The sequence below is a fragment of the Eleginops maclovinus genome, chromosome 11, assembly GCF_036324505.1.
Source record: "Eleginops maclovinus isolate JMC-PN-2008 ecotype Puerto Natales chromosome 11, JC_Emac_rtc_rv5, whole genome shotgun sequence".
Lineage (NCBI taxonomy): Eukaryota > Metazoa > Chordata > Actinopteri > Perciformes > Eleginopidae > Eleginops > Eleginops maclovinus.
This window is the reverse complement of record NC_086359.1, coordinates 395,823-419,309: the sequence shown is the minus strand read 5'-3', so window position 1 is coordinate 419,309 and position 23,487 is coordinate 395,823. Positions and strand designations below refer to the sequence as shown.

The window sequence follows — 23,487 nt, the reverse complement described above, 5'->3', positions numbered from 1 at the left end:
CACTTGTACCTGTACTCGTAGCTGTACCTTCACTTGTACCTGTACTCGTAGCTGTACTTTCACTTGTACCTGTACTCGTAGCTGTACTTTCACTTGTACCTGTACTCGTAGCTGTACTTTCACTTGTACCTGTACTCGTAGCTGTACTTTCACTTGTACCTGTACTCGTAGCTGTACTTTCACTTGTACCCTTTTATGTAAAAAAATGGTTGACAATTGCTTTGGTTTTTTTAACCCTGATTTATTCCGCGCTAAAAGATTTGGATCTAATGTTATTTAATCTTACAATTTCGGCCAAACGTGTAACCTCGTTGTTAGTGTTCCCTAGCTAACTCCACACAGAGCTGGCCTCCTCTCGGTAACGGACTGATCTAGGTCTTGTTGCTAACTGTAGAGCCTTTCAAGCATGATCTTTACTTTAAGGCACTGAGGGACGGAACGGGGAACTTGTTTGGTGGGGGGCTATAGGCCAACCAAGCCCTATCCTGGCACCGCCTATGCACGCCCCTGACTCTGATCACGGGTCATTACATATATGCACTCTGCAAGGAATGCTCCATCCTTTCAAGGTTTCAAGGTTTCAAGGTTTTATTGGTCATATGCACAGCAGATACAGCGTAGATGTTGGCAATGAAAGTCTTATATCCCATGCTCCTCCAACAACTCAACATACATGGTGCAGATAAGATAATAAAATAGTGCAAAAAGAGAGAAGAATATTTACAATAACAACAATAAAGATTTGAGGAGGTGAAATATATACATATGTGGAATACATTGAGAGTATTTAAATACTTGTGGAATGAGGAGGTATGGACAGATGCATATATTATGTATAACAGATGTGTATAATATATAGATATGTGTACTATAAACAGATGTGTATAATATATATATAGATATGTGTGTGTGTACTATAAACAGATGTGAGTAGACATCCACAGAGCTCAGGAGTTCAGCAGTCTTATAGCCTGTGGTATAAAACTGTCTCTGAGTCTGGTGGTCTTGGTCCGGATGCTGCGGTACCGTCTGCCAGACGGCAGCAGACAGAACAGATTGGTGCTGGGGTGATGGGGGTCCTTTAATATCCTGTGGTCAAATGTCAGAACTACATTATACATTTAACCTAGAAAGATAGAATAAAACACAGAGTGCATTACAGCTCCAACACTAACACTGATTTCCTTTGCACCGTTACAGAAAATCCCCGTTAGTTAACTGGAGGTCCTGGTGTGATTATCTGACAAAGGGTGATCTGTACTTTATACTATTTATTTACTGTGTTTAATGCGTGCTTTATATATTAATACCAACATCCTGCAGATGAACCCCACTCCTCCACCTCCGGTCCCGAAGCCCCGGGCTCGTTACATGCGGAACAGTCTGGGTTCTCTGGACAGGTGAGCTCACCTTTCTCTGCAGCGCCACCCCTCTCTGCTCTGTATCCATGGAGACGAGCTGAGAGGGGTCAGACTCACATCAATCTGAACAGTGAAGCACGTTTCTGTATTTCAACACCAAGTTTGTTTTTCAGAGATGAGACAGAACATCTACAATCAGGTACACACACACACACACACACACACACACACACACACACACACACACACACACACACACACACACACACACACACACACACAGTGTTTCTACATATGATATCCACACGTTTGATTCCTCATAAGTCTATGATAATAAAGTGTGTTCAAATTACTGAACAAAAGTCTCCACTTGGACCCATTTAGAGTCCAGTTTCTGGTGCTCAGTGGTTGTCAGCCTTCAGTAGTGTACCTCATAACTTTAAGTACCGACGCTCTTAAGGTCTCTTCTTACAGTCTGTAACGTGAGCATACTTCAAGTTTTTAATGTCCGTCTCTTCCCTTTATCTGCACTGTTCTTCTGCCGCAAGACAAATACAGGAACTCTGATTCGAAACTTTGCCCCCCCAGGTGGAGATTCGCCTCCCCCTCCTCTCATGGCGTTGGATCGTAGCGCCGTTTTCCCGACACTTGCCGGCATCACTGACATCATCTCCAACAGCATCCCCTCATTGGCTGGACTGGCCACCTCCCTCAGAGGCTCCGCCTCCTCCGCCTCCTCCGCCCCTTCTGCCCCCCCCTCCATAGACAGCATGGCTGACAGCATCGCCAACTACATACCTAGCTTAGCCGGAACTGCTGGCGCTGTGGCTAACCCCCCGGCTGGTACATTTAACTCCGCCTCCTTCACCACACCTGCTAACACTGTTAGCTTAGACAGCATAGTTAGCTCGTTCGCTAACATTCCCAGTTTAGCAGGGATTGTTAGCAATGTGGCTAACCCGGCTGTTAGCTCCATAACGACCCCGTCAGCCCCTCCCCCCTCAGCTGACCCCCCCTCACTGGCGAGGATCGGAACTGCTCACAAAGGTAAAGCAGGAAGTCGTTTTTCAGAATAACATTTCTCCGCTTCCTTTATGTTTGACTTTAGGGGGACTCATGTGCTGCAGGGATGAGTCCTAAACCATAACACGACGAAACCATAGCATTTCCTCACTTCCTGTCCCCTGTAGTTCCTCTAGCCCAACATTAGCCTCCTTTAGCTTAGCGGTGGTGACGTGGAGTCATGTGACCGTGCTGTAGTTCCTTTATAGCCCAACATTAGCCTCCTTTAGCTTAGCGGTGGTGACGTGAAGTCATGTGACCGTGCTGTAGTTCCTCTATAGCCCAACATTAGCCTCCTTTAGCTTAGCGGTGGTGACGTGAAGTCATGTGACCGTGCTGTAGTTCCTTTATAGCCCAACATTAGCCTCCTTTAGCTTAGCGGTGGTGACGTGGAGTCATGTGACTGTGCTGTAGTTCCTTTATAGCCCAACATTAGCCTCCTTTAGCTTAGCGGTGGAGACGTGAAGTCATGTGACCGTGCTGTAGTTCCTTTATAGCCCAACATTAGCCGCCTTTAGCTTAGCGGTGGAGACGTGAAGTCATGTGACCGTGCTGTAGTTCCTTTATAGCCCAACATTAGCCGCCTTTAGCTTAGCGGTGGAGACGTGAAGTCATGTGACTGTGCTGTAGTTCCTTTATAGCCCAACATTAGCCTCCTTTAGCTTAGCGGTGGTGACGTGAAGTCATGTGACTGTGCTGTAGTTCCTTTATAGCCCAACATTAGCCTCCTTTAGCTTAGCGGTGGAGACGTGAAGTCATGTGACCGTGCTGTAGTTCCTTTATAGCCCAACATTAGCCTCCTTTAGCTTAGCGGTGGAGACGTGAAGTCATGTGACCGTGCTGTAGTTCCTTTATAGCCCAACATTAGCCGCCTTTAGCTTAGCGGTGGTGACGTGAAGTCATGTGACCGTGCTGTAGTTCCTTTATAGCCCAACATTAGCCTCCTTTAGCTTAGCGGTGGAGACGTGAAGTCATGTGACCGTGCTGTAGTTCCTTTATAGCCCAACATTAGCCGCCTTTAGCTTAGCGGTGGAGACGTGAAGTCATGTGACCGTGCTGTAGTTCCTTTATAGCCCAACATTAGCCGCCTTTAGCTTAGCGGTGGAGACGTGAAGTCATGTGACCGTGCTGTAGTTCCTCTATAGCCCAACATTAGCCGCCTTTAGCTTAGCGGTGGAGACGTGAAGTCATGTGACCGTGCTGTAGTTCCTCTATAGCCCAACATTAGCCGCCTTTAGCTTAGCGGTGGTGAGGTGAAGTCATGTGACCGTGCTGTAGTTCCTTTATAGCCCAACATTAGCCTCCCACATTGGGGAATCCGATTGGACCACAGAGATGCTGCCTTCAGGGACCAACACAAGAATACAACATCCTGCCGCTCTGTATTGGCTCATCGGTTTCAAACACACTGACATACACCCTTCTGATTGGCTGAGCATGTTCTCTGTTTGTGTGCAGATGTCGGAGCTTTGTCTCAGCTGGTAATGTTGACTTTAGACACGGATACAGGAGTCACATTACCGTCACTGCAGGAGGCCGAGCCGACAGAGGAAGGTGTGTTTACATCGGTCCAATATAAGACTCTTATTGTGAATATGAAAAGTGTTTAAACTTGATTACCAACATTTTTTCGGATTTGGGAATGATATAAGCGTCACTCTGTGTCCTCGGGGTCGTCATCTTCAACAAGTCTGATTCCTCTCGATCTGTTTGGGTTCCAGTTTCCAGACGGTGTCCTCACACCATCAAAGAAGAAAACCCGTACGTCACCGTGTTAGCTTGTTGGGCGAGCCAAGAGGAAGCCGACACCGACTCGTCCAATGAGGAGGACGATACAGGAACAAGCACCGCCCCCTCTGGTGCAGAGGGTCCAATGGAGGGAGATCCTGCTCATAACCCATGCTCAATTACCGCCAAGTATTTATAGGTCACTACATAAACGACTTCTACTTCTACACTGTTTCCTGCTTCCTAACACAGGGGTGGTGTTTGTTTGTCCTGCAGCCTCCCGTCCAATCAGACGGGCCGTCTGGTCCCCGCACGGCTGGCCCCGCCCCCTCCTCCCAGCCAGTCAAAGAAGCCGCTGAGACAGAAGACACCGAGGTATGCAAACACAACGAGCCGGCTGCAGGAAGACAAACAACAACAAACGTCCTCTTGTTTATTTATTTTTGATTACCTTCATTTCCCTGACTTACTTGTTAGAGATGTTTCTTCATGTGTTTTGGAACAGTTGAGACTCTCAGTGTGTGACTGGTTGTTTCCTGCAGGGCGGCCACTATCAGAGTGTCCAGGAAGAAGGGGGCCAGCGGGGGGGCTGCCCCTCAGAGCGCTGTGGTGAGGGCCGGCTGGCTGGATGTGTGGAAGGGCTTCAGGTAACACAGCCACCACCTGCACCTCAATACCACAGTTCATGGAGCTCTCAGCGCTCTCCCTCTGATTCAGGATTCTAGCCTCATTTACATTTGATTAAACCCTGCGTCTGAACGGAACGATTGATGTTCACTGTTCAGGACATGCTTTGTGTCAGAGACACTGTTAGCATGTGGCTATAGCAGGCTCCGGTCTCTGAGCAGGTTTTTATTTGTGCAACTCTTCCAATCGCTATCTGCCGTCTCAAGGTCCAGTAGATACTGAGCTCCAGCACAAACTGCCATAAAGCTCTGCAGCTGACTGCAGTCGGTCTCATCATAGGAAGGGACACGTTGCACCAAATGTTTGCAGATCTATGTGTTCAATATCACAGCAGCAGCTGCTAGCTCAGCAGGTCCGCTACACCTCATCCATAGCTGTCTGTTGCATCAGCAGCAAAATACCAGCTGAGAAGCAGACACACAGACCCCTGAGGGACACACAATACCCTGAGGGACACACAGCAGACAGACCCCTGAGGGACACACAGACCCCTGAGGGACACACAGCAGACAGACCCCTGAGGGACACACAGCAGAACAGACCCCTGAGGGACACACAGCAGAACAGACCCCTGAGGGACACACAATACCCTGAGGGACACACAGCAGACAGACCCCTGAGGGACACACAGTACCCTGAGGGACACACAGCAGACAGACCCCTGAGGGACACACAATACCCTGAGGGACACACAGCAGACAGACCCCTGAGGGACACACAGCCGAACAGACCCCTGAGGGACACACAGTACCCTGAGGGACACACAGCAGAACAGACCCCCGAGGGACAGTCCCTCAGACCCCTGAGGGACACACAATACCCTGAGGGACACACAGCAGACAGACCCCTGAGGGACACACAGACCCCTGAGGGACACACAGCAGACAGACCCCTGAGGGACACACAGCAGAACAGACCCCTGAGGGACACACAGCAGAACAGACCCCTGAGAGACACACAATACCCTGAGGGACACACAGCAGACAGACCCCTGAGGGACACACAGCAGACAGACCCCTGAGGGACACACAGCAGACAGACCCCTGAGGGACACACAGCAGAACAGACCCCTGAGGGACACACAGCAGAACAGACCCCTGAGAGACACACAATACCCTGAGGGACACACAGCAGACAGACCCCTGAGGGACACACAGCAGACAGACCCCTGAGGGACACACAGCAGACAGACCCCTGAGGGACACACAGCAGAACAGACCCCTGAGGGACTCACAGTACCCTGAAGGACACACAGCAGACAGACCCCTGAGGGTCACACAGACCCCTGAGGGACACACAGCAGAACAGACCCCCCGAGGGACACACAGACCCCTGAGGAACACACAGCAGAACAGACCCCCCGAGGGACACACAGACCCCTGAGGGACACACAGACCCCTGAGGGACAAACAGCAGAACAGACCCCCCGAGGGACACACAGACCCCTGAGGGACACACAGACCCCTGAGGGACACACAGCAGAGCTGTTACTGATCATCATGTCCTTCTTCTTTTCTCACAGACACAATGTTTTGTGGGCGACACTAGACGGTCAGCTGATGTCTCTTTGGAAAAAACGCAACGTAAGTACCTGTCTGTCTCTACCTGTCTCTACCTGTCTCTCTATGTAGACATGTCTGTCTCTACCTGTCTGTCGCTACCTGTCTCTCTGTATACACCTGTCTGTCTCTCACTGTCTGTATACACCTGTCTGTCTCTCACTGTATCTCTGTATACACCTGTCTTTCTCTACCTGTCTCTCTGTGTACACCTGTCTGTCTCTAGCTGTCTCTCTGTATACACCTGTCTTTCTCTACCTGTCTCTCTGTGTACACCTGTCTGTCTCTACCTGTCTCTCTGTATACACCTCTCTTTCTCTACCTGTCTCTCTGTGTACACCTGTCTGTCTCTCACTGTCTCTCTGTATACACCTGTCTTTCTCTACCTGTCTCTCTGTGTACACCTGTCTGTCTCTACCTGTCTCTCTGTACACACCTGCCTGTCCCTACCTGTCTCTCTGTATACACCTGTATGTCTCTACCTATCTGTCTCTCACTGTCTCTCTGTATACACCTGTCTTTCTCTACCTGTCTCTCTGTGTACACCTGTCTGTCTCTAGCTGTCTCTCTGTATACACCTGTCTTTCTCTACCTGTCTCTCTGTGTACACCTGTCTGTCTCTAGCTGTCTCTCTGTATACACCTGTCTTTCTCTACCTGTCTCTCTGTGTACACCTGTCTGTCTCTCACTGTCTCTCTGTATACACCTGTCTTTCTCTACCTGTCTCTCTGTGTACACCTGTCTGTCTCTACCTGTCTCTCTGTACACACCTGCCTGTCTCTACCTGTCTGTCTCTCACTGTCTCTCTGTATACACCTGTCTGTCTCTACCTGTCTCTCTGTACACACCTGTCTGTCTCTACCTGTCTCTCTTTGTACACCTGTCTGTTTTTACCTGTCTCTCTATACACACCTGTATGTCTCTACTTGTCTGTCTCTCACTGTCTCTCTGTATACACCTGTCTGTCTCTACCTGTCTCTCTGTACACACCTGTCTGTCTCTACCTGTCTCACTGTACACACCTGTCTGTCTCTCACTGTCTCTCTGTATACACCTGTCTGTCTCTCACTGTCTCTCTGTATACACCTGACTTTCTCTACCTGTCTGTCTATACACACCTGTATGTCTCTACCTGTCTGCCTATTCACACCTGTATGTCTCTACCTGTCTGTCTCTCACTGTCTCTCTGTATACACCTGTCTGTCTCTCACTGTCTCTCTGTATACACCTGTCTTTCTCTACCTGTCTGTGTATACACACCTGTGTGTCACTTCCTGTCTGTTTCTACCTGTCTCTTTGTGTATACCTGTCTGTCTCTACCTGTCTCTCTGTGTACACCTGTCTGTCTCTACCTGTCTCTCTTTGTACACCTGTCTGTCTCTACTTGTCTCTCTGTGTATACCTGTCTGTCTCTCACTGTCTCTGTATACACCTGTCGGTCTCTTCCTGTCTGTCTGTCTGTCTGTATACACCTGTCTGTCTCTATCTGTCTCTCTGTATACACCTGTCTTTCTCTACCTGTCTCACTGTATACACCTCTCTGTCTCTACCTGTCTCTCTGTATACACCTATCTTTCTCTTCCTGTCTGTCTCTACCTGTCTGTCTCTTCCTGTCTGTCTCTCCTGTCTCTCTACCGGTCTGTCTCTTCCTGTCTGTCTCTACCTGTCTCTCTGTATACACCTGTCTGTCTCTACCTGTCTGTCTCTTCCTGTCTGTCTCTCCTGTCTCTCTATACACACCTGTATGTCTCTACCTGTCTGTCTCTCACTGTCTCTCTGTATACACCTGTCTGTCTCTACCTGTCTCTCTGTACACACCTGTCTGTCTCTACCTGTCTCACTGTACACACCTGTCTGTCTCTACCTGTCTCTCTGTACACACCTGACTTTCTCTACCTGTCTGTCTATACACACCTGTATGTCTCTACCTGTCTGTCTATACACACCTGTATGTCTCTACCTGTCTGTCTCTCACTGTCTCTCTGTATACACCTGTCTGTCTCTCACTGTCTCTCTATATACACCTGACTTTCTCTACCTGTCTGTCTATACACACCTGTATGTCTCTACCTGTCTGTCTCTCACTGTCTCTCTGTATACACCTGTCGGTCTCTTCCTGTCTGTCTGTCTGTCTGTCTGTCTGTCTGTCTGTCTGTCTGTCTGTCTGTATACACCTGTCTGTCTCTATCTGTCTCTCTGTATACACCTGTCTTTCTCTACCTGTCTCACTGTATACACCTCTCTGTCTCTACCTGTCTCTCTGTATACACCTATCTTTCTCTTCCTGTCTGTCTCTACCTGTCTGTCTCTTCCTGTCTGTCTCTCCTGTCTCTCTACCGGTCTGTCTCTTCCTGTCTGTCTCTCCTGTCTCTCTACCGGTCTGTCTCTTCCTGTCTGTCTCTACCTGTCTCTCTGTATACACCTGTCTGTCTCTACCTGTCTCTCTGTATACACCTGTCTGTCTCTCCTGTCTCTCTTCCTGTCTGTCTCTACCTGTCTCTCTGTAGTCAGTGCTCAGTGAGAGGTGTGTTTGTTTCGTTCACCAGGACCGGTTTAGCGAGGTTCGGTTTCACGTGTCCAGCATCACCAACGTGAAGAAGCAGGACAAACACAGGTTCTCTGTTTACTTCAGGAAGAAGCACTACGACTTCATGGCTCACAGCGACGGTGAGTCCAGACGTCTCGAGAAGCGGTTGTGTAGTTTAAAATTACAGTTCACAAAGTTTTAAATGAGAGGACAGAGAATATATAGGACAGTATAAAGTGCAGGGAGTTTAGGGAACAAAGGTCTCCAGTGCAGGACCAACAGGATGATACCACAATCAATCACAATGTCATAACTGCAATGCTATGCTTATGGTTATTCCAATACCATCATATTTCATTATATTGTGATTGATAAAAATGTTTCAACTGTAAATGATGCTGTTCGTCATCGTCTGTTACAACTCTTCCATCTGGAGGAACAGCAGCTCTTCAACACATGCAGCATCTAGAGAACATTCAGCAGCTTGAGGAAACATGAGCAGCGTTTACTAAAAGCTGCAGAAACCAAACACAGGAACAGGAGCTGGATAAGTAAATGTGGTAATGCTCACTACGACCACAGGATGGTGCTAACACAGCAAAGATATAAACATATGATAAATATATCTTAGGGGCAGAAAAGATTTGGTTTCATAAAGTTTTATTTGTGCAGTATTAATAATTCACGTAATAGCAGATGAGTACGTCCATGAATCTCGCCCCTTCTCTGTGTCTGATCTTCTTCATGTGTTTCTGTGTCTCAGAGGTTCATGAAGGGTGGGTCACGTCTCTGTTAGCGTCCCGAGGCCAGCCAAGCCCCGCCCCAGCAGAATTCCACGGACCAATCACCATGAAGGACACGCGGAGCCGCGCCTACACAGCCTTGTGGGGTCACGACCTCTGGATCTACCCCAGCAAGGAGGGTTTCCAGCTGGGCATCGCCTCCTTCTCCGTGCCGCTGAACGTGGCCACGGTCAAGCCTACGGGAAAACACTCGTTCAGCCTCATCACTCCGTACAAGAGCTTCAGGTACGCACCGTCCCCAGCGGGTCGCAAAGGCAGCAAGGACAACAGAATGACTAAACAAATAACAACACAAAAAGTAAATAAAGGATAAACAGACCCTGCCTCTGTGACTATCGGGGTTTATGTGGAGCCCTTTGTTTGGGATAGGCAAAGATAACCCTCACCTGTATTTTTTACATAAAGCATGTACAGTGTCTGTATTTTGACTCCGCCCTCTCCTCCTCATTGCCCTGCCCCCTCCCGCAGTCTGTCTGTTGATTCGTCGAAGGATCTGTCCGTCTGGTTGGACGTTCTGTCCTCCACTATCCGCAGCGCTCTGTCCTGCAGCCAGGTGGCGCTGCGTCTCTGGGAAAACCCCGACAACAAAGTGTGCGGTGACTGCGGTGCCGCCAACCCGGAGTGGGCGTCCGTCAACCTGCTGCTCGTGGTCTGTCAGGCCTGTGCAGGTAGAACTATGACAGCTACATGTGGCAAGCTAATGAGGCTAGCTTGTTTTAATGCGAACGGTGTTTGTTCCCAGGTCAGCACCGGGCTCTGGGCAGCAACCTGTCCAAGGTCCGCAGCCTGAAGATGGACAGCAAGATCTGGACTGAGCCTCTCGTACAGGTGAGGGGGGGGCTGAACCACTCGTACAGGTGATTGGGGGGGGTTGAACCACTCGTACAGGTGAGGGGGGGGGCTGAAACACTCGTACAGGTGATCGGGGGGGGCTGAAACACTCGTACAGGTGATCGGGGGGGGCTGAAACACTCGTACAGGTGATCGGGGGGGTATCTTACATTTTATTTTCCTGATAAAACCTTTCGGGGGGGGGGTTAATGACCTTTCACCTGTTCCTCCCCCAGCTGTTTGTTGCCCACGGTAACCGGCTGGCCAATCAAGTGTGGGCTCCTGCCGTGCCGGCGGCGGACCAGCTTTTTCCGGGGTCATCAGACGAAGAGAGGTCAAAGTTCATCCAGGATAAATACAGCAGGGGGCGCTACAGGAGGGTTCACAACCTGACCTCCTTCCCCGCCCTGATGGACCAGGTCAGTCTCACCTGTATCTACACCTGATGGTACTTCCTGTTTTACCTTCCTCTCCACAGAAGCCCTTCGATCTGCAGTGCAGCTGTGAGTGTAATAGAGCCAGCAAGCTGTGTGAACAGGAAGTGGGAAAGGGGGCGGGGCTTAGTAAGGTGAATATAGAGAGTGTGTGACATCACTAGGAACCGATTCTAGGAACCAAGTCAGGTCTTAACCACAGGTACCATCCGACCCAGAGGAGACATCTGTTTAAAGAGTGTGTGTGTGTGTGTGTGTGTCTGTGTGTGTGTTGGTGTGTGTGTGTGTGTGTGTGTGTGTGTGTTTCAGAGGCTGCGTCAGGTGGTGTGTGGAGACGATGTAGATGAAACAATGTCTCTGATCTGCTCAGGAGCAAAGGTTATTATAATACACACACATACACACACACACACACAGAAACACACACACACACACACACACACAGACAGTGTAGCTGCCACTTAACCTGTAACCTGTTGTTACCTGTGCAGGTGTGTCAAACCGACCCTCTCAGCCCCTCCCCCATCCTGCTGGCTGAGAGAGCCAATCAGGCTCTGCAGACCGAGCTGCTCCGTCTCAACGAGTACACAGGTAACACACACACACAAACACACACAAACACACACACACACCTGAACAGACCTCTTTTCCTGACGTCTGCTTTCCATTGTTTCGCTCAGATATACCGCCTTACACCAATAGGAACCCTGACCCCGCCCCCTCAGGTAAGATAGGACCTGTGTGTGCAGGTGAGGAGGAGGAGGAGCTTCACGGTAAACTGGAGGACGATCGTTTCCTCTTCTCGTTAGAGAACGAGTCGGCGGCGTGCGACGTCCTCGACCTGCGGGAGGTCCTGTCCGTGTTTGTCAAGGATGGGTAAATACTTTGTGTACTACCTGTGTACTGTGTGTACTACCTTTGTACTACCTGTGTACTGTATGTACTACCTGTGTACTGTGTGTACTACCTGTGTACTGTGTGTGTTACCTGTGTACTGTGTGTGTTACCTGTGTACTGTGTGTGTTACCTGTGTACTGTGTGTGTTACAGGCCTGCTCTCCAGTTTGAGATGGTGACCCTGGGCGATCAGCTGATCTGCGCCGCTGACAACCGGGAGGCCCTGATGAGTCACCTGCTGCACATCCTCAAGGTACACCTGTGTGTGTGTGTGTGTGTGTGTGTGTGTGTGTGTGTGTGTGTGTGTGTGTGTGTGTGTGTGTGTGTGTGTGTGTGTGTGTGTGTGTGTGTGTGTGTGTGTGTGTGTGTGTGTGTGTGTGTGTGTGTGTCCTCGGTGACATAATAACCAGAATAGAGGTTATTAATGTAACCTGAGTTTCTTGTGTCCAGGTGATCCTTCCAGGGGGAGTGTCTTACGCAGAGGTGGGCGGGGCTTCTGCAGTGAGTCGTGTGCGTGTCATAGAAGTGGGCGGGGCTCCGGTTCAGACTGACGCCTGGCTGATCCTATGGGAGGATGGCGTCAGCGTTCATCCTGTCCACAGAAACACACTGCAGCCTCTGAGTGTGGAGCTGAGCGCCGTCAGGAACCACGGTAACTCACGGTTACACCCCCCCTCCCCCTGCTGGATCCAGCGTTGTGTTTTTAAAGATTGGAATCATATACAGTTAGTTATGTAAACCTTAAAGACTGGATGGAGTCCCACAAGGCTCTATTCCAGGCCCTCTATAGTGATGTTTTATTCAATCCATTGAAGGTAGATATCTCTTTAAAACGAAGAACTGGCCGTCGAGTATTTATAAATTCTGTCACGGCATGTTTTGCAGAAATGGATCCATCTGAAAACCTCGTCACCATGATAACGGAAGACAGGTGTGTTTCCTGAATCGAATACTGCATTATGAGTCCGAGCCCCTGACAGGAGTCCGCTGAAGAGATTTTAAGCTTTTTGTTCTGCAACAACAAAAAGAAGTCTTAATGAATTTCTCCTTCCTGGCTCCTGATTGGCTGAGCTCACAGCAGCTGACATCACTGGTTGTTATCTGCTCCAATCAGGAGGATGGCGTTGAGGTTCGAGGAGCCGCACAGCTGTCAGTCCTGGTTCAGGCCACCTGCAGACAGCTCTGACCAATCACAGTGCAGCTCCACAGCCTCTCTACCCACTGGTGGGAGCCAGGGGTTCAGTTCCGCCCGCCATCGAGCGCTGCATCTCCCACATCACCCATTACGGTCAGACGTGTGTGTGTGTGTGTGTGTGTGTGTGTGTGTGTGTGTGTGTGTGTGTGTGTGTGTGTGTGTGTGTGTGTGTGTGTGTGAGAGTGTGAGTGTGAGTGTGAGTGTGAGTGTGAGTGTGAGTGTGAGTGTGAGTGTGAGTGTGAGTGTGAGTGTGTGGACACTGACTGCCAGTTCGAATGTGTCGGTCCACCAGGTCTGAAGGTGGATGGCGTGTACCGTCGCTGTGGCCTCACTGGCAAAGTCACCCGATTGGTGGAGGCCCTGATGACATCACCGAGCTCCGCCCCTCTGGAGGCTGACGAGCAGGGAGTCCTGGACGCCGGCTCCGCCCTCAAACAATATGTCCGCCAGCAGCAGAGCCTGATCCCCGAGGCCGAGAGACCACAGTGGATCCACGCTGCAGGTAGTACTACTGTAGTATTAATGCAGTATATGTAGTATTACTGCAGTATCTGTAGTATTACTGCAGTATATGTAGTATTACTGCAGTATATGTAGTATTAATGCAGTATATGTAGTATTACTGCAGTATATGTAGTATTAATGCAGTATCTGTAGTATTACTGCAGTATCTGTAGTATTACTGCAGTATCTGTAGTATTACTGCAGTATATGTAGTATTAATGCAGTATATGTAGTATTACTGCAGTATATGTAGTATTAATGCAGTATCTGTAGTATTACTGCAGTATATGTAGTATTAATGCAGTATATGTAGTATTACTGCAGTATATGTAGTATTAATGCAGTATCTGTAGTATTACTGCAGTATCTGTAGTATTACTGCAGTATCTGTAGTATTACTGCAGTATATGTAGTATTACTGCAGTATATGTAGTATTAATGCAGTATATGTAGTATTAATGCAGTATATGTAGTATTAATGCAGTATATGTAGTATTAATGCAGTATATGTAGTATTAATGCAGTATATGTAGTATTAATGCAGTATCTGTAGTATTAATGCAGTATATGTAGTATTAATGCAGTATATGTAGTATTAATGCAGTATCTGTAGTATTAATGCAGTATATGTAGTATTACTGCAGTATATGTAGTATTAATGCAGTATATGTAGTATTAATGCAGTATATGTAGTATTACTGCAGTATCTGTAGTATTACTGCAGTATATGTAGTATTAATGCAGTATATGTAGTATTACTGCAGTATCTGTAGTATTACTGCAGTATCTGTAGTATTACTGCAGTATCTGTAGTATTACTGCAGTATATGTAGTATTACTGCAGTATATGTAGTATTAATGCAGTATATGTAGTATTACTGCAGTATATGTAGTATTACTGCAGTATATGTAGTATTAATGCAGTATCTGTAGTATTAATGCAGTATCTGTAGTATTACTGCAGTATATGTAGTATTAATGCAGTATCTGTAGTATTACTGCAGTATCTGTAGTATTACTGCAGTATATGTAGTATTAATGCAGTATCTGTAGTATTAATGCAGTATATGTAGTATTAATGCAGTATCTGTAGTATTACTGCAGTATATGTAGTATTAATGCAGTATATGTGGTATTACTGCAGTATCTGTAGTATTAATGCAGTATCTGTAGTATTACTGCAGTATATGTAGTATTAATGCAGTATCTGTAGTATTACTGCAGTATCTGTAGTATTACTGCAGTATATGTAGTATTAATGCAGTATATGTAGTATTAATGCAGTATATGTAGTATTAATGCAGTATCTGTAGTATTACTGCAGTATCTGTAGTATATGTAGTATTAATGCAGTATATGTAGTATTAATGCAGTATATGTAGTATTAATGCAGTATCTGTAGTATTACTGCAGTATCTGTAGTATTACTGCAGTATATGTAGTATTAATGCAGTATATGTAGTATTAATGCAGTATATGTAGTATTAATGCAGTATATGTAGTATTACTGCAGTATATGTAGTATTACTGCAGTATCTGTAGTATTACTGCAGTATATGTAGTATTACTGCAGTATCTGTAGTATTAATGCAGTATATGTAGTATTAATGCAGTATATGTAGTATTACTGCAGTATATGTAGTATTACTGCAGTATCTGTAGTATTACTGCAGTATATGTAGTATTAATGCAGTATATGTAGTATTACTGCAGTATCTGTAGTATTACTGCAGTATATGTAGTATTACTGCAGTATATGTAGTATTAATGCAGTATATGTAGTATTACTGCAGTATCTGTAGTATTACTGCAGTATCTGTAGTATTACTGCAGTATATGTAGTATTACTGCAGTATATGTAGTATTAATGCAGTATATGTAGTATTAATGCAGTGCCACCTCTCAGTGATTTCAGACGAGCGCTCCAGGTTCTCCTCTTACCGACGGCTGCTCCAGAAACTTCCTGACGACAACCGAGCCACACTGAACGCGCTGTTCGGACACTTCTACATGTAACACACACACACACACACACACACACACACACACACACACACACACACACACACAAATGTGGGAATGTGTGTAGAGGAGTATCCTGCAGGAAGCTGAAGTGTGTGTGTGTGTGTGTGTGTGTGTGTGTGTGTGTGTGTGTGTGTGTGTGTGTGTGTGTGTGTGTGTGTGTGTGTGTGTGTGTGTGTGTGTGCAGGGTCCAGGTGTTCTCCCAGGTGAACAGGATGTCTGCTCAGAACTTGGCTCTGGTCCTGGTCCCGACTCTGTTCCAGACTCTGAACCAGGACTTGCTGACGCTCACCAGAGAGTTCATCATCCACCACACGCTGCTCTTCCTGGTGACGCCCCCCCCCCCTGTTTCCTCTGAGTGACGGCTCTTCCACTAAGACTTCCTTTAATTAAACTCTTTAGAAATATATTCAGTCAACATTTCACAGGATTTATAATTATTGAATTGATCTTTTTCTGTCTGTATTATTGTATTGTTGATAAAGGAGTTTTTCATTTCATTGTTTCTTTGCAGACGCCGGGTCGAGAGGAAGAGGAGGAGGAAGAGGAGCAGATCACCGTCTTCTGAGGTTTCCTCACAGCGTTATATTTTATTCAGTTTCTTTTGGGGAGAAATGTGTTTATCTCTCCTGTTGGTCAACCTGGACACATTAGCATATGTGTCATTTTGTTTGTATCTGTTAGCATCAGTATTCATCTGTCTACAACAGCGGCGCACCCCCTTCTACGTCCCAACCGGGTTGACGCACCCCCCAAAAAAACGCAAAAAAAACCCGCAACAAAGCTTTGTTTTATCGCCACATAAACACTTGTGTTTAATCATGCGCAAATAACCAGAACACGCATGACGATAACCACATCAACAAAGTTACCTTCCACTTTTAAGAGGATGAGTGACCGACACAGGCTCAGTAGCAGAAAGCTATTTTGACATAAATGTTAATATTTTCAGCCGCGTAAAAGAAAAATTGCAGCAATATGAAATGACCGTGGAGCTAACACCAACATCATCATAACACAACGGTTATGGAGAGTACAACGACAGTGAAGTGCATTAAATTGCAATTACGTTACAAACGATCCACAACATTAAAGAGCATGGGCTCAGAAACAGATCAAATAAATAAAAACGAGGATCAATCTGAAACTTTTCAAGTGCTACAATAAAACTACACACGATCCACAACATAAGTAACAAACAGCATGGGCTCAGAAACACAAAATAGGCCTAATTAAAGAGGATCCATCTGGAACTTTTCAAGCGCAGCGCAAAAGTCGCTCTGCCTGCAGCAAGAGAGAGGGAGAGAGGGAGGGGGGTGGGAGACGGGGGAGGATGTGTGAGTATTCCCAGTAGGCCTATATTTGTAGCAATAATATCAATACCGACAAATACTTACCCATATTAATGCGACGGGTGGGCTTGCATCTTGGCACAAAGCTCTCTGAAGTTTGGCACAATGGAAGACAGTTTAAGCCTCAAGTCCTTCTCAACAGCATCCAGCTTTTGCCGATGTTTAGCTTTAACTGCTGCCATAGCAGAGAAACCAGCCTCGCAGAGATAAGTTGTGGCGAAGGGCATCAAAACTCTCAAGGCTTGCTTTGCCAGGACTGTTTATGATGTCAGTGACTCGGTCCAAAAAGTGGCTTTCGTTTGAACTGTAACTGCAGCACTCCATCAGATGACAGCTCGATCAGCTGCTCCTGCTCATGAAATGACAGCTGTGGGACGGGCAGGGAAACTTCAAATGGATTGCGAATCCAAGCGCGAGATGTGTCCATAGGTGGGAAGTGTTTCCGTAGCTGCTCGGCGAGTTGGTTGAGGTGTTCAATTATGAGACTTTTCACATGCTCACCCAGGTCCACGTCATTTTCCCCCAAGAACTCGTGAAGCGTAGGGAAACACAGGTGTGTGTTCCCACTCACACTCGCCCAGAACAGTAGCTTCTTTATCATGGCCTCAATCCTGTCTTGTGTGTTGAACACAGTTACACTGACTCCCTGCAGACTTAGATTGAGTTCATTCAGAGCTGAGAAGATGTCCGCTAGATTGGCGAGCCTCTCAGAAAATCTTCGTCATGCAGACTGGAGGCCAAATGAAACGGATTCTCCTCAAAAAACTGCTGCAGTTCGTGCCGGAGTTCAAAGAGCCTTGTCAGCACTTTGCCGCGGGACAGCCAACGCACCTCTGTGTGCAGCAGCAGTGATTTGTGTTCGCTGCCCATCTCATTACATAACAGTGTGAATATTCTTGAATTTAGCGGGCAAGCTTTGATGAAGTTCACCAGTTTGACTGCGTCGTTCAGCACTGCAAGTAGATCAGCTGGCATGTTTTTGGCTGCGAGGGCCTCTCTGTGAACCCTGCAGTGTAACCAGCTGATGGATGGACAGACTCTCCTAATATGAGCTATAAGCCCCGTGTGTTTCCCCGTCATTGATTTTGCCCCGTCTGTGCAAATTCCCACACAGCGCTCCCAGTCGATCCCATTGGTCCTCATAAAAACGTCAATTAAATTGAAGATTTCCTTTCCTGTTGTTCTGGTAGCAAGGGGCCGACAGAACAAAACATCTTCTTGTACCGTTCCCTCAAAAAGGTAACGGACATACACAAGAAGATTGGCCAGATTTGCAACATCTGTAGACTCGTCTACTTGCAGAGAGTAAAACTCCCTTTTCTTCACACGGCTGACTAGTGTAGCCAGGATGTCTTCAGACATGGCATCAGTGTGGCGCGACACAGTGTTATTGGACACAGGAATCATGTCCAACTTTTTTGCCTCTTTCTCTCCAATCATACACTCCACCATCTCTTTGGCCGCTGGCAAACACACATCTTCGGCAACTGTGTGCGGCAGCCCCTTTCTCCCTACTCTGTAACTGAGCAGATATGAAGCCCGTAATGCGTCTTTCGTAGACCCAACGCATGAATGAAACCGCATTTGTTTTTGGCTTTTCTGCAACTCCTCCAACTTTGTTTTAAAAAGGTGAGGGGCTTTTGATTTATATTGCCATGTTTCGTGTGCAGGTGACAACGGAGATAAGAAGGCTTCAGACAGCTGTTTGCTAGAACCTCACTGCACACCACGCACTGAGGCTTTGGGCAATCTGTATCGCTGATCCAAGTGAAGCCCAGGCCCAGATCATTTTCATCATATTTTCTTATTTTTTTCACCGTCTGGTGTTCACCCTCATCACCTCTTTTTTGCCATCTCCTTCCCTCCTCTTCGGTTTCCTCTGGCGCATCATTTCCTGACTCCCGCTCATTTCTTCTCTCGGACTCGTTCCTATTCTCTGTCTCTGTTGCCTCCAAATCCTCTCTCTCTTGGTCCCTCTCCTCCTTCACGACTGACAACTTTGTCATGAGACGTTCCACTTGACAGTTTCCCTGATTTCAGCCAGTTAGTCATATTTGAAAGAATGAATGAAACGAGTTGGCGCGCATATATCCTAGCCCACAGTGAAACGTAGAAGAAGACAGCGGCTGTGTTCTTCTACGTTTCTATCAAAAACTAATGAATGATAGTTTTTGATTTAAAATAAAAGGGATTACAAAGGAACTGTTTGTTGTCCCTGTTTTTTATTGTAGCCTATGGAACAATCCCAGTTAAAAAACAACACTAATATTTGTACACCAGACCACCATTACATGCTTCATCTCGCGCACCCCCTGGTGGCAGCTCGCGCGCACCACACTTTGGGAATCCCTGGTCTACATCTTTAAGTGCTTTTTAGCATCTGTTAGCTTCCATTAGCATCTGTTAGCATCACCAACATGTTTTGATAAACCTTTAGTTTCTTTTGGGGAAGGTCAAATAATGTATTCTCCTGTTGGTCAGCATGAATACATTATTAACTGTTACCATGTTTTAGCACATATTAGAATCACTCTGTATTTGTTAACATCAATTACTTTTCTTGAATTGTTAAAAATAAAAGAGGAACATCTCAAAGGCCTGCAAAGAACCTCACTTTATTGATTACGATATCATAAATGTAAACAGGTCGAGACACATGAAGGTGAGTATGGTGTGCAGGTGAGGTGAGCTCTGATTGGCCGTCACATGTACACATCCTCCTCTGAACTCTGAGCTGGTATTGGTGTTTCCACGGAAACAGCTGGATTACAAGGAACTGTGGGCAGGAAGACAAGTTAGCAACTGTTAGCATATGTTAGGGTGACCAGATTTGAGGTGGCGAAAAAGAGGACACTTGCGATTGTTGCACAGAAGTCTAAGTACAGTAGACTTCTGTGCAAAGCGCCATTCAATTTAAGTACACGCTTAATGGTCCCATGAAAAACTGAAAACCGGACGTTTTCATGAGTTTATAAAACCCCCCCGGACGCTCCGGACAGGACATAAAAAGAGGACGTCTGGTCACCCTAGCATATGTGTCCAACTGTTGGTATCTGTCAGGATTCAATAGCATGTGTTAGCATCCATTAGCACCTTTCTGCACCTGTTAACATTTATTAGAATATGTTTCATTCTGTTATGAATGTATCAGTTAGCATTTAATAGCATCTGTTAGCATCTTTCTGTATCTGTTAGCGTTCAATAGCTTGTGTTAGCATACATAGCATCTGTGTTGATCACTATATTAGCATTTGTTAGCATCTCATTAACATCATAAATAAAGCAGTGTTACCATAGTGACACTCCTCCTCCCTCTTGTTGCCACGGTGACTGTGCATCTCCACATAGAGGTTTTCCTCCAGCGGACCTGAAGCAGATCAACAGAAATTATATTTTACACTCACACACTCCTCAGTGAAGGCTCAGATTTGTGTTTGTGTGTCCCTGCGTCTGATTGGCTGATACCTGAGTGCCTGATCCGCAGCTTCCTCTTCCTGTTGATGATGAACAAGATGATGAAGAAAAGGAGGAGAAGGAGGAGGATCAACACCGTCACCAATGCACTGCTGCTGCTGAGATCTGCTGACACACACACAAACACACACACATACACACTTCAGGCTCCACAGAGAGGACAGTCAGTACGTCTGCTGGAGCTCTTCCTAACAGCGAGTGATGCTAATGATGCAGTGGCGGCTGCTGGTCTTTCAAAGAGGGGAAGCTCATTGTTGGCCTACATCATAAAAGTTGTCAATTTGTTTATACCTAAATTCTGCCCTCCGTTCCTTTTCAAGAAAATCGTCTGTGACCCTGTCGTACAAAGTAGGCGTCTTTTCCAGGGACTTGACCAGCGTCCTCTCAATGGCCAGCAGAGCGAGGCTGCTTAGACGCTCTTGGCCCGTTGTGTTGCAGGTGTGAGATTTAAGCCTTTTCAAACAGGAGAAGCTCCTTTCTACACCCGCAGATGTAGCTCCAATTGTTGCCACTAATGATACCAGTTTGTACAGCTGGGGCGTTGCACTGTCCAACTCCATGTCTTTTAGAAAAACCAAGAAATCACACAGCTGTCCCCTGTTACCCTGCAAGTCCTGATTTGAATACAGGACTTGAAGTTCAGACCTCAGTCTACCTGAATCAAAGTATTGGCCATAACTTTCCATGACACCCTGGAATGCCTCCTCTGGAAACCCTTCTCCCATCTCATCGAACTTCCCTGGATTGACTAATTCTAAGAAGCGCAAACTTTCCAAATTTGAAAAACGCAGAGGAATCTGCTCCATGAGATGAGAAGAGACTCAATTCTTTTTTTGCAGTACAGAACGTCCATGGCCCTCTGCTGGACGATATCAAAGACCACATCAGTCTCGGGAGAAGATGTGTTCATATGTGTACAACATGAACACAAACTCATAATCCTCCAGTGTCATTACAAAACCTTTGGCACAATCCAATGTGTCATCATCCATTGTCTTATCTGCAATGGTGTTATCAAACGTCTGCAGGAGGTGTTCACTATCCGTGATGTGAAATTCCATCGAGTAGGAGTGTTTCTGGGTAACCTTGAGCAGCCTGCAGACTCCAGAAAATGTGTCCTCTTTGTGGATTTGGATAAAATGTGGCAAACCCAGAGAATGATGCAAAAAATATTCTGCACTCAGACAAGCATTTAGCCCCGTGTGACAGCACCAGATTAAGTCTGTGTGCATAGCAATGCACCAACAGTGCACTGGGTGCAATTGCCTTCACTTTGGCCTGCAGACCATTGAGGGCTGAAGCCATGACAGCAGCCCCATCGTATGTCTGTGCCACAAGTTTATCCCTGAAGTTGTAGCCCTGCATGTTTCCATTTAATACTTCAAAAACAGACTGAGCCTCTCGCCCCCCAGAAACATCAAAACCCAATCAACGCTCCTGAGTTTTACCTGCACGATCAACATAGCGAACAATGACAAAGAGTTGGGCACGGCAAGCAATATCAGTTCTCATCCACTTGCCATCCAAAAAAGGGAGCAGCCTGAATTCCATCTCTGATCTCATCAGAAACAGTGGCTGCGAGAGCAGAGATCAGGTCATTTGGATGGAATGAGACATACCAGAAAACACAGCTGATGGACATGTGTGGCCAGGACAGAGTTAGATGACGTGTATGTGAACTCCCTGTGATTCCCCTGGTTAGATGACTCACTACTCTCATCATGCCCCCTAAAGGATAGCTCCTGTCTGCCAAGCAAGGAAGTCACATCAATGAGGCGGTTTAGGGAGGCCCTGTTTTGTTTGACTGCCTCATTGTGTTTTGCCACTTGAATGCGAGCCCCTTCATTGAGTGCATGTCCAACCCTGACTCTGCCCTGGAAACTTAACCTGGCACATGCTGTCAAAGTTAGACAGATCCCCAAAACCCAATTTGACCAGACAACACATCCCTGAAATGGTTTCATCAAGAGACATGGCCAACAGTACACTTTATCTGTCACAGCACTTCCTGTCAGCCAGCTAACTTAGTCACACCAGGAGAGCTGAAAAGACCGGTTACTTTTCCCTACTTCTGCACCAAATCCATCTTAGGTGTTGATCTGCCTGCTGTTTGATTCTAAGTTTTCCTCGTAAGGAAGACTATCAAATGGCTTCGCCAAAATCAGGTCGACAATTAGCATTGTCTGCCATTGTGTGCACCTTACTAGCTGGCTAGTTCACTCTGACCTAGCCAACAGTATGGACGAATGAACGAAACGATATTAAACTCGAACAAGGAAATGTGGGAATTATGTTAAACTGAAACACGGAAATACGATGTGTGTGTTTTACAGTGTAAGAAATGAGCAATGGAAATGGTCAAGCAAATATCAAGTAATGGGTTGCAGTTTGTCTTTGACTTCATTTGCAAAATCCGCGATGGCACTGAGCTCCCAAGTGCTCAAGTGAAGGTGTATCTTAAAATAGCTGTCAATCAAAAAGTGATTCAGCCTTGAGACTCATCCTCCAATCATCATGCGGAAGCCCAGCGTCCAGGCTAGCCGAGGCCAGCCCACTGCTCCGTCCACCCCCAGAGACGCTGAGCGTCCGGGGGCGGGACAAAATCGTGGCATTTATGCAATGACCGTCGAGTTTCGAGGCAATGAAAAAAACTGTTCCATGCAGTCTCATTGAAGCGGATGCATGCTCGGCTTCTACGGGCAAATGCATTGATGTCACGGGAATGCATGAGAAGTTAACAAAATGGAGTCAGCCGACTTGTGATAAGTAGCTGATTCTGAACGAACTCGTCTTCGAGATGAACGTTTTCTAACGCATTTGTAGTCAATGAAATGTTAACACATATTGACCAATTAATGTTTGACATTTTAGAGGAAGTTGAGCTTCCCTTGCACTCTTAGAGAAATCGCCTCTGCAATGAGGCGAGGGATGCTCATAATGCTAACCTCAAAGTACACAGTTGTAATGTTAAAGTCAGAGTCGTGACTGTAGCGCTGCATTACAACATGAAGCACTGAAGCTCCAGTGTTGGCTGCTGCCTGCAGGACATCCA

At 46.7% G+C, this 23,487-nt stretch overlaps 1 protein-coding gene across 1 annotated transcript in view; it reads left to right on the top strand.

Moving 5' to 3' along the window:
• LOC134872516 (arf-GAP with Rho-GAP domain, ANK repeat and PH domain-containing protein 1) overlaps positions 1-19,556 on the top strand; it is a 20,089-nt gene extending 533 nt beyond the window's left edge. The window contains 25 exon segments of the mRNA XM_063895865.1: positions 1,324-1,400; positions 1,535-1,560; positions 1,950-2,408; positions 3,882-3,977; positions 4,145-4,340; positions 4,428-4,526; positions 4,694-4,798; positions 6,361-6,421; positions 8,944-9,064; positions 9,688-9,952; positions 10,196-10,395; positions 10,470-10,555; positions 10,795-10,977; positions 11,302-11,370; positions 11,484-11,583; positions 11,673-11,868; positions 12,042-12,141; positions 12,339-12,540; positions 12,774-12,819; positions 13,003-13,054; positions 13,056-13,176; positions 13,376-13,585; positions 15,494-15,599; positions 15,797-15,938; positions 16,124-19,556. Coding sequence (XP_063751935.1) covers positions 1,324-1,400; positions 1,535-1,560; positions 1,950-2,408; positions 3,882-3,977; positions 4,145-4,340; positions 4,428-4,526; positions 4,694-4,798; positions 6,361-6,421; positions 8,944-9,064; positions 9,688-9,952; positions 10,196-10,395; positions 10,470-10,555; positions 10,795-10,977; positions 11,302-11,370; positions 11,484-11,583; positions 11,673-11,868; positions 12,042-12,141; positions 12,339-12,540; positions 12,774-12,819; positions 13,003-13,054; positions 13,056-13,176; positions 13,376-13,585; positions 15,494-15,599; positions 15,797-15,938; positions 16,124-16,177 — 3,372 coding nt within the window. The 3' untranslated portion in view covers positions 16,178-19,556.
• The last annotated feature ends 3,931 nt before the right edge of the window (positions 19,557-23,487 follow it).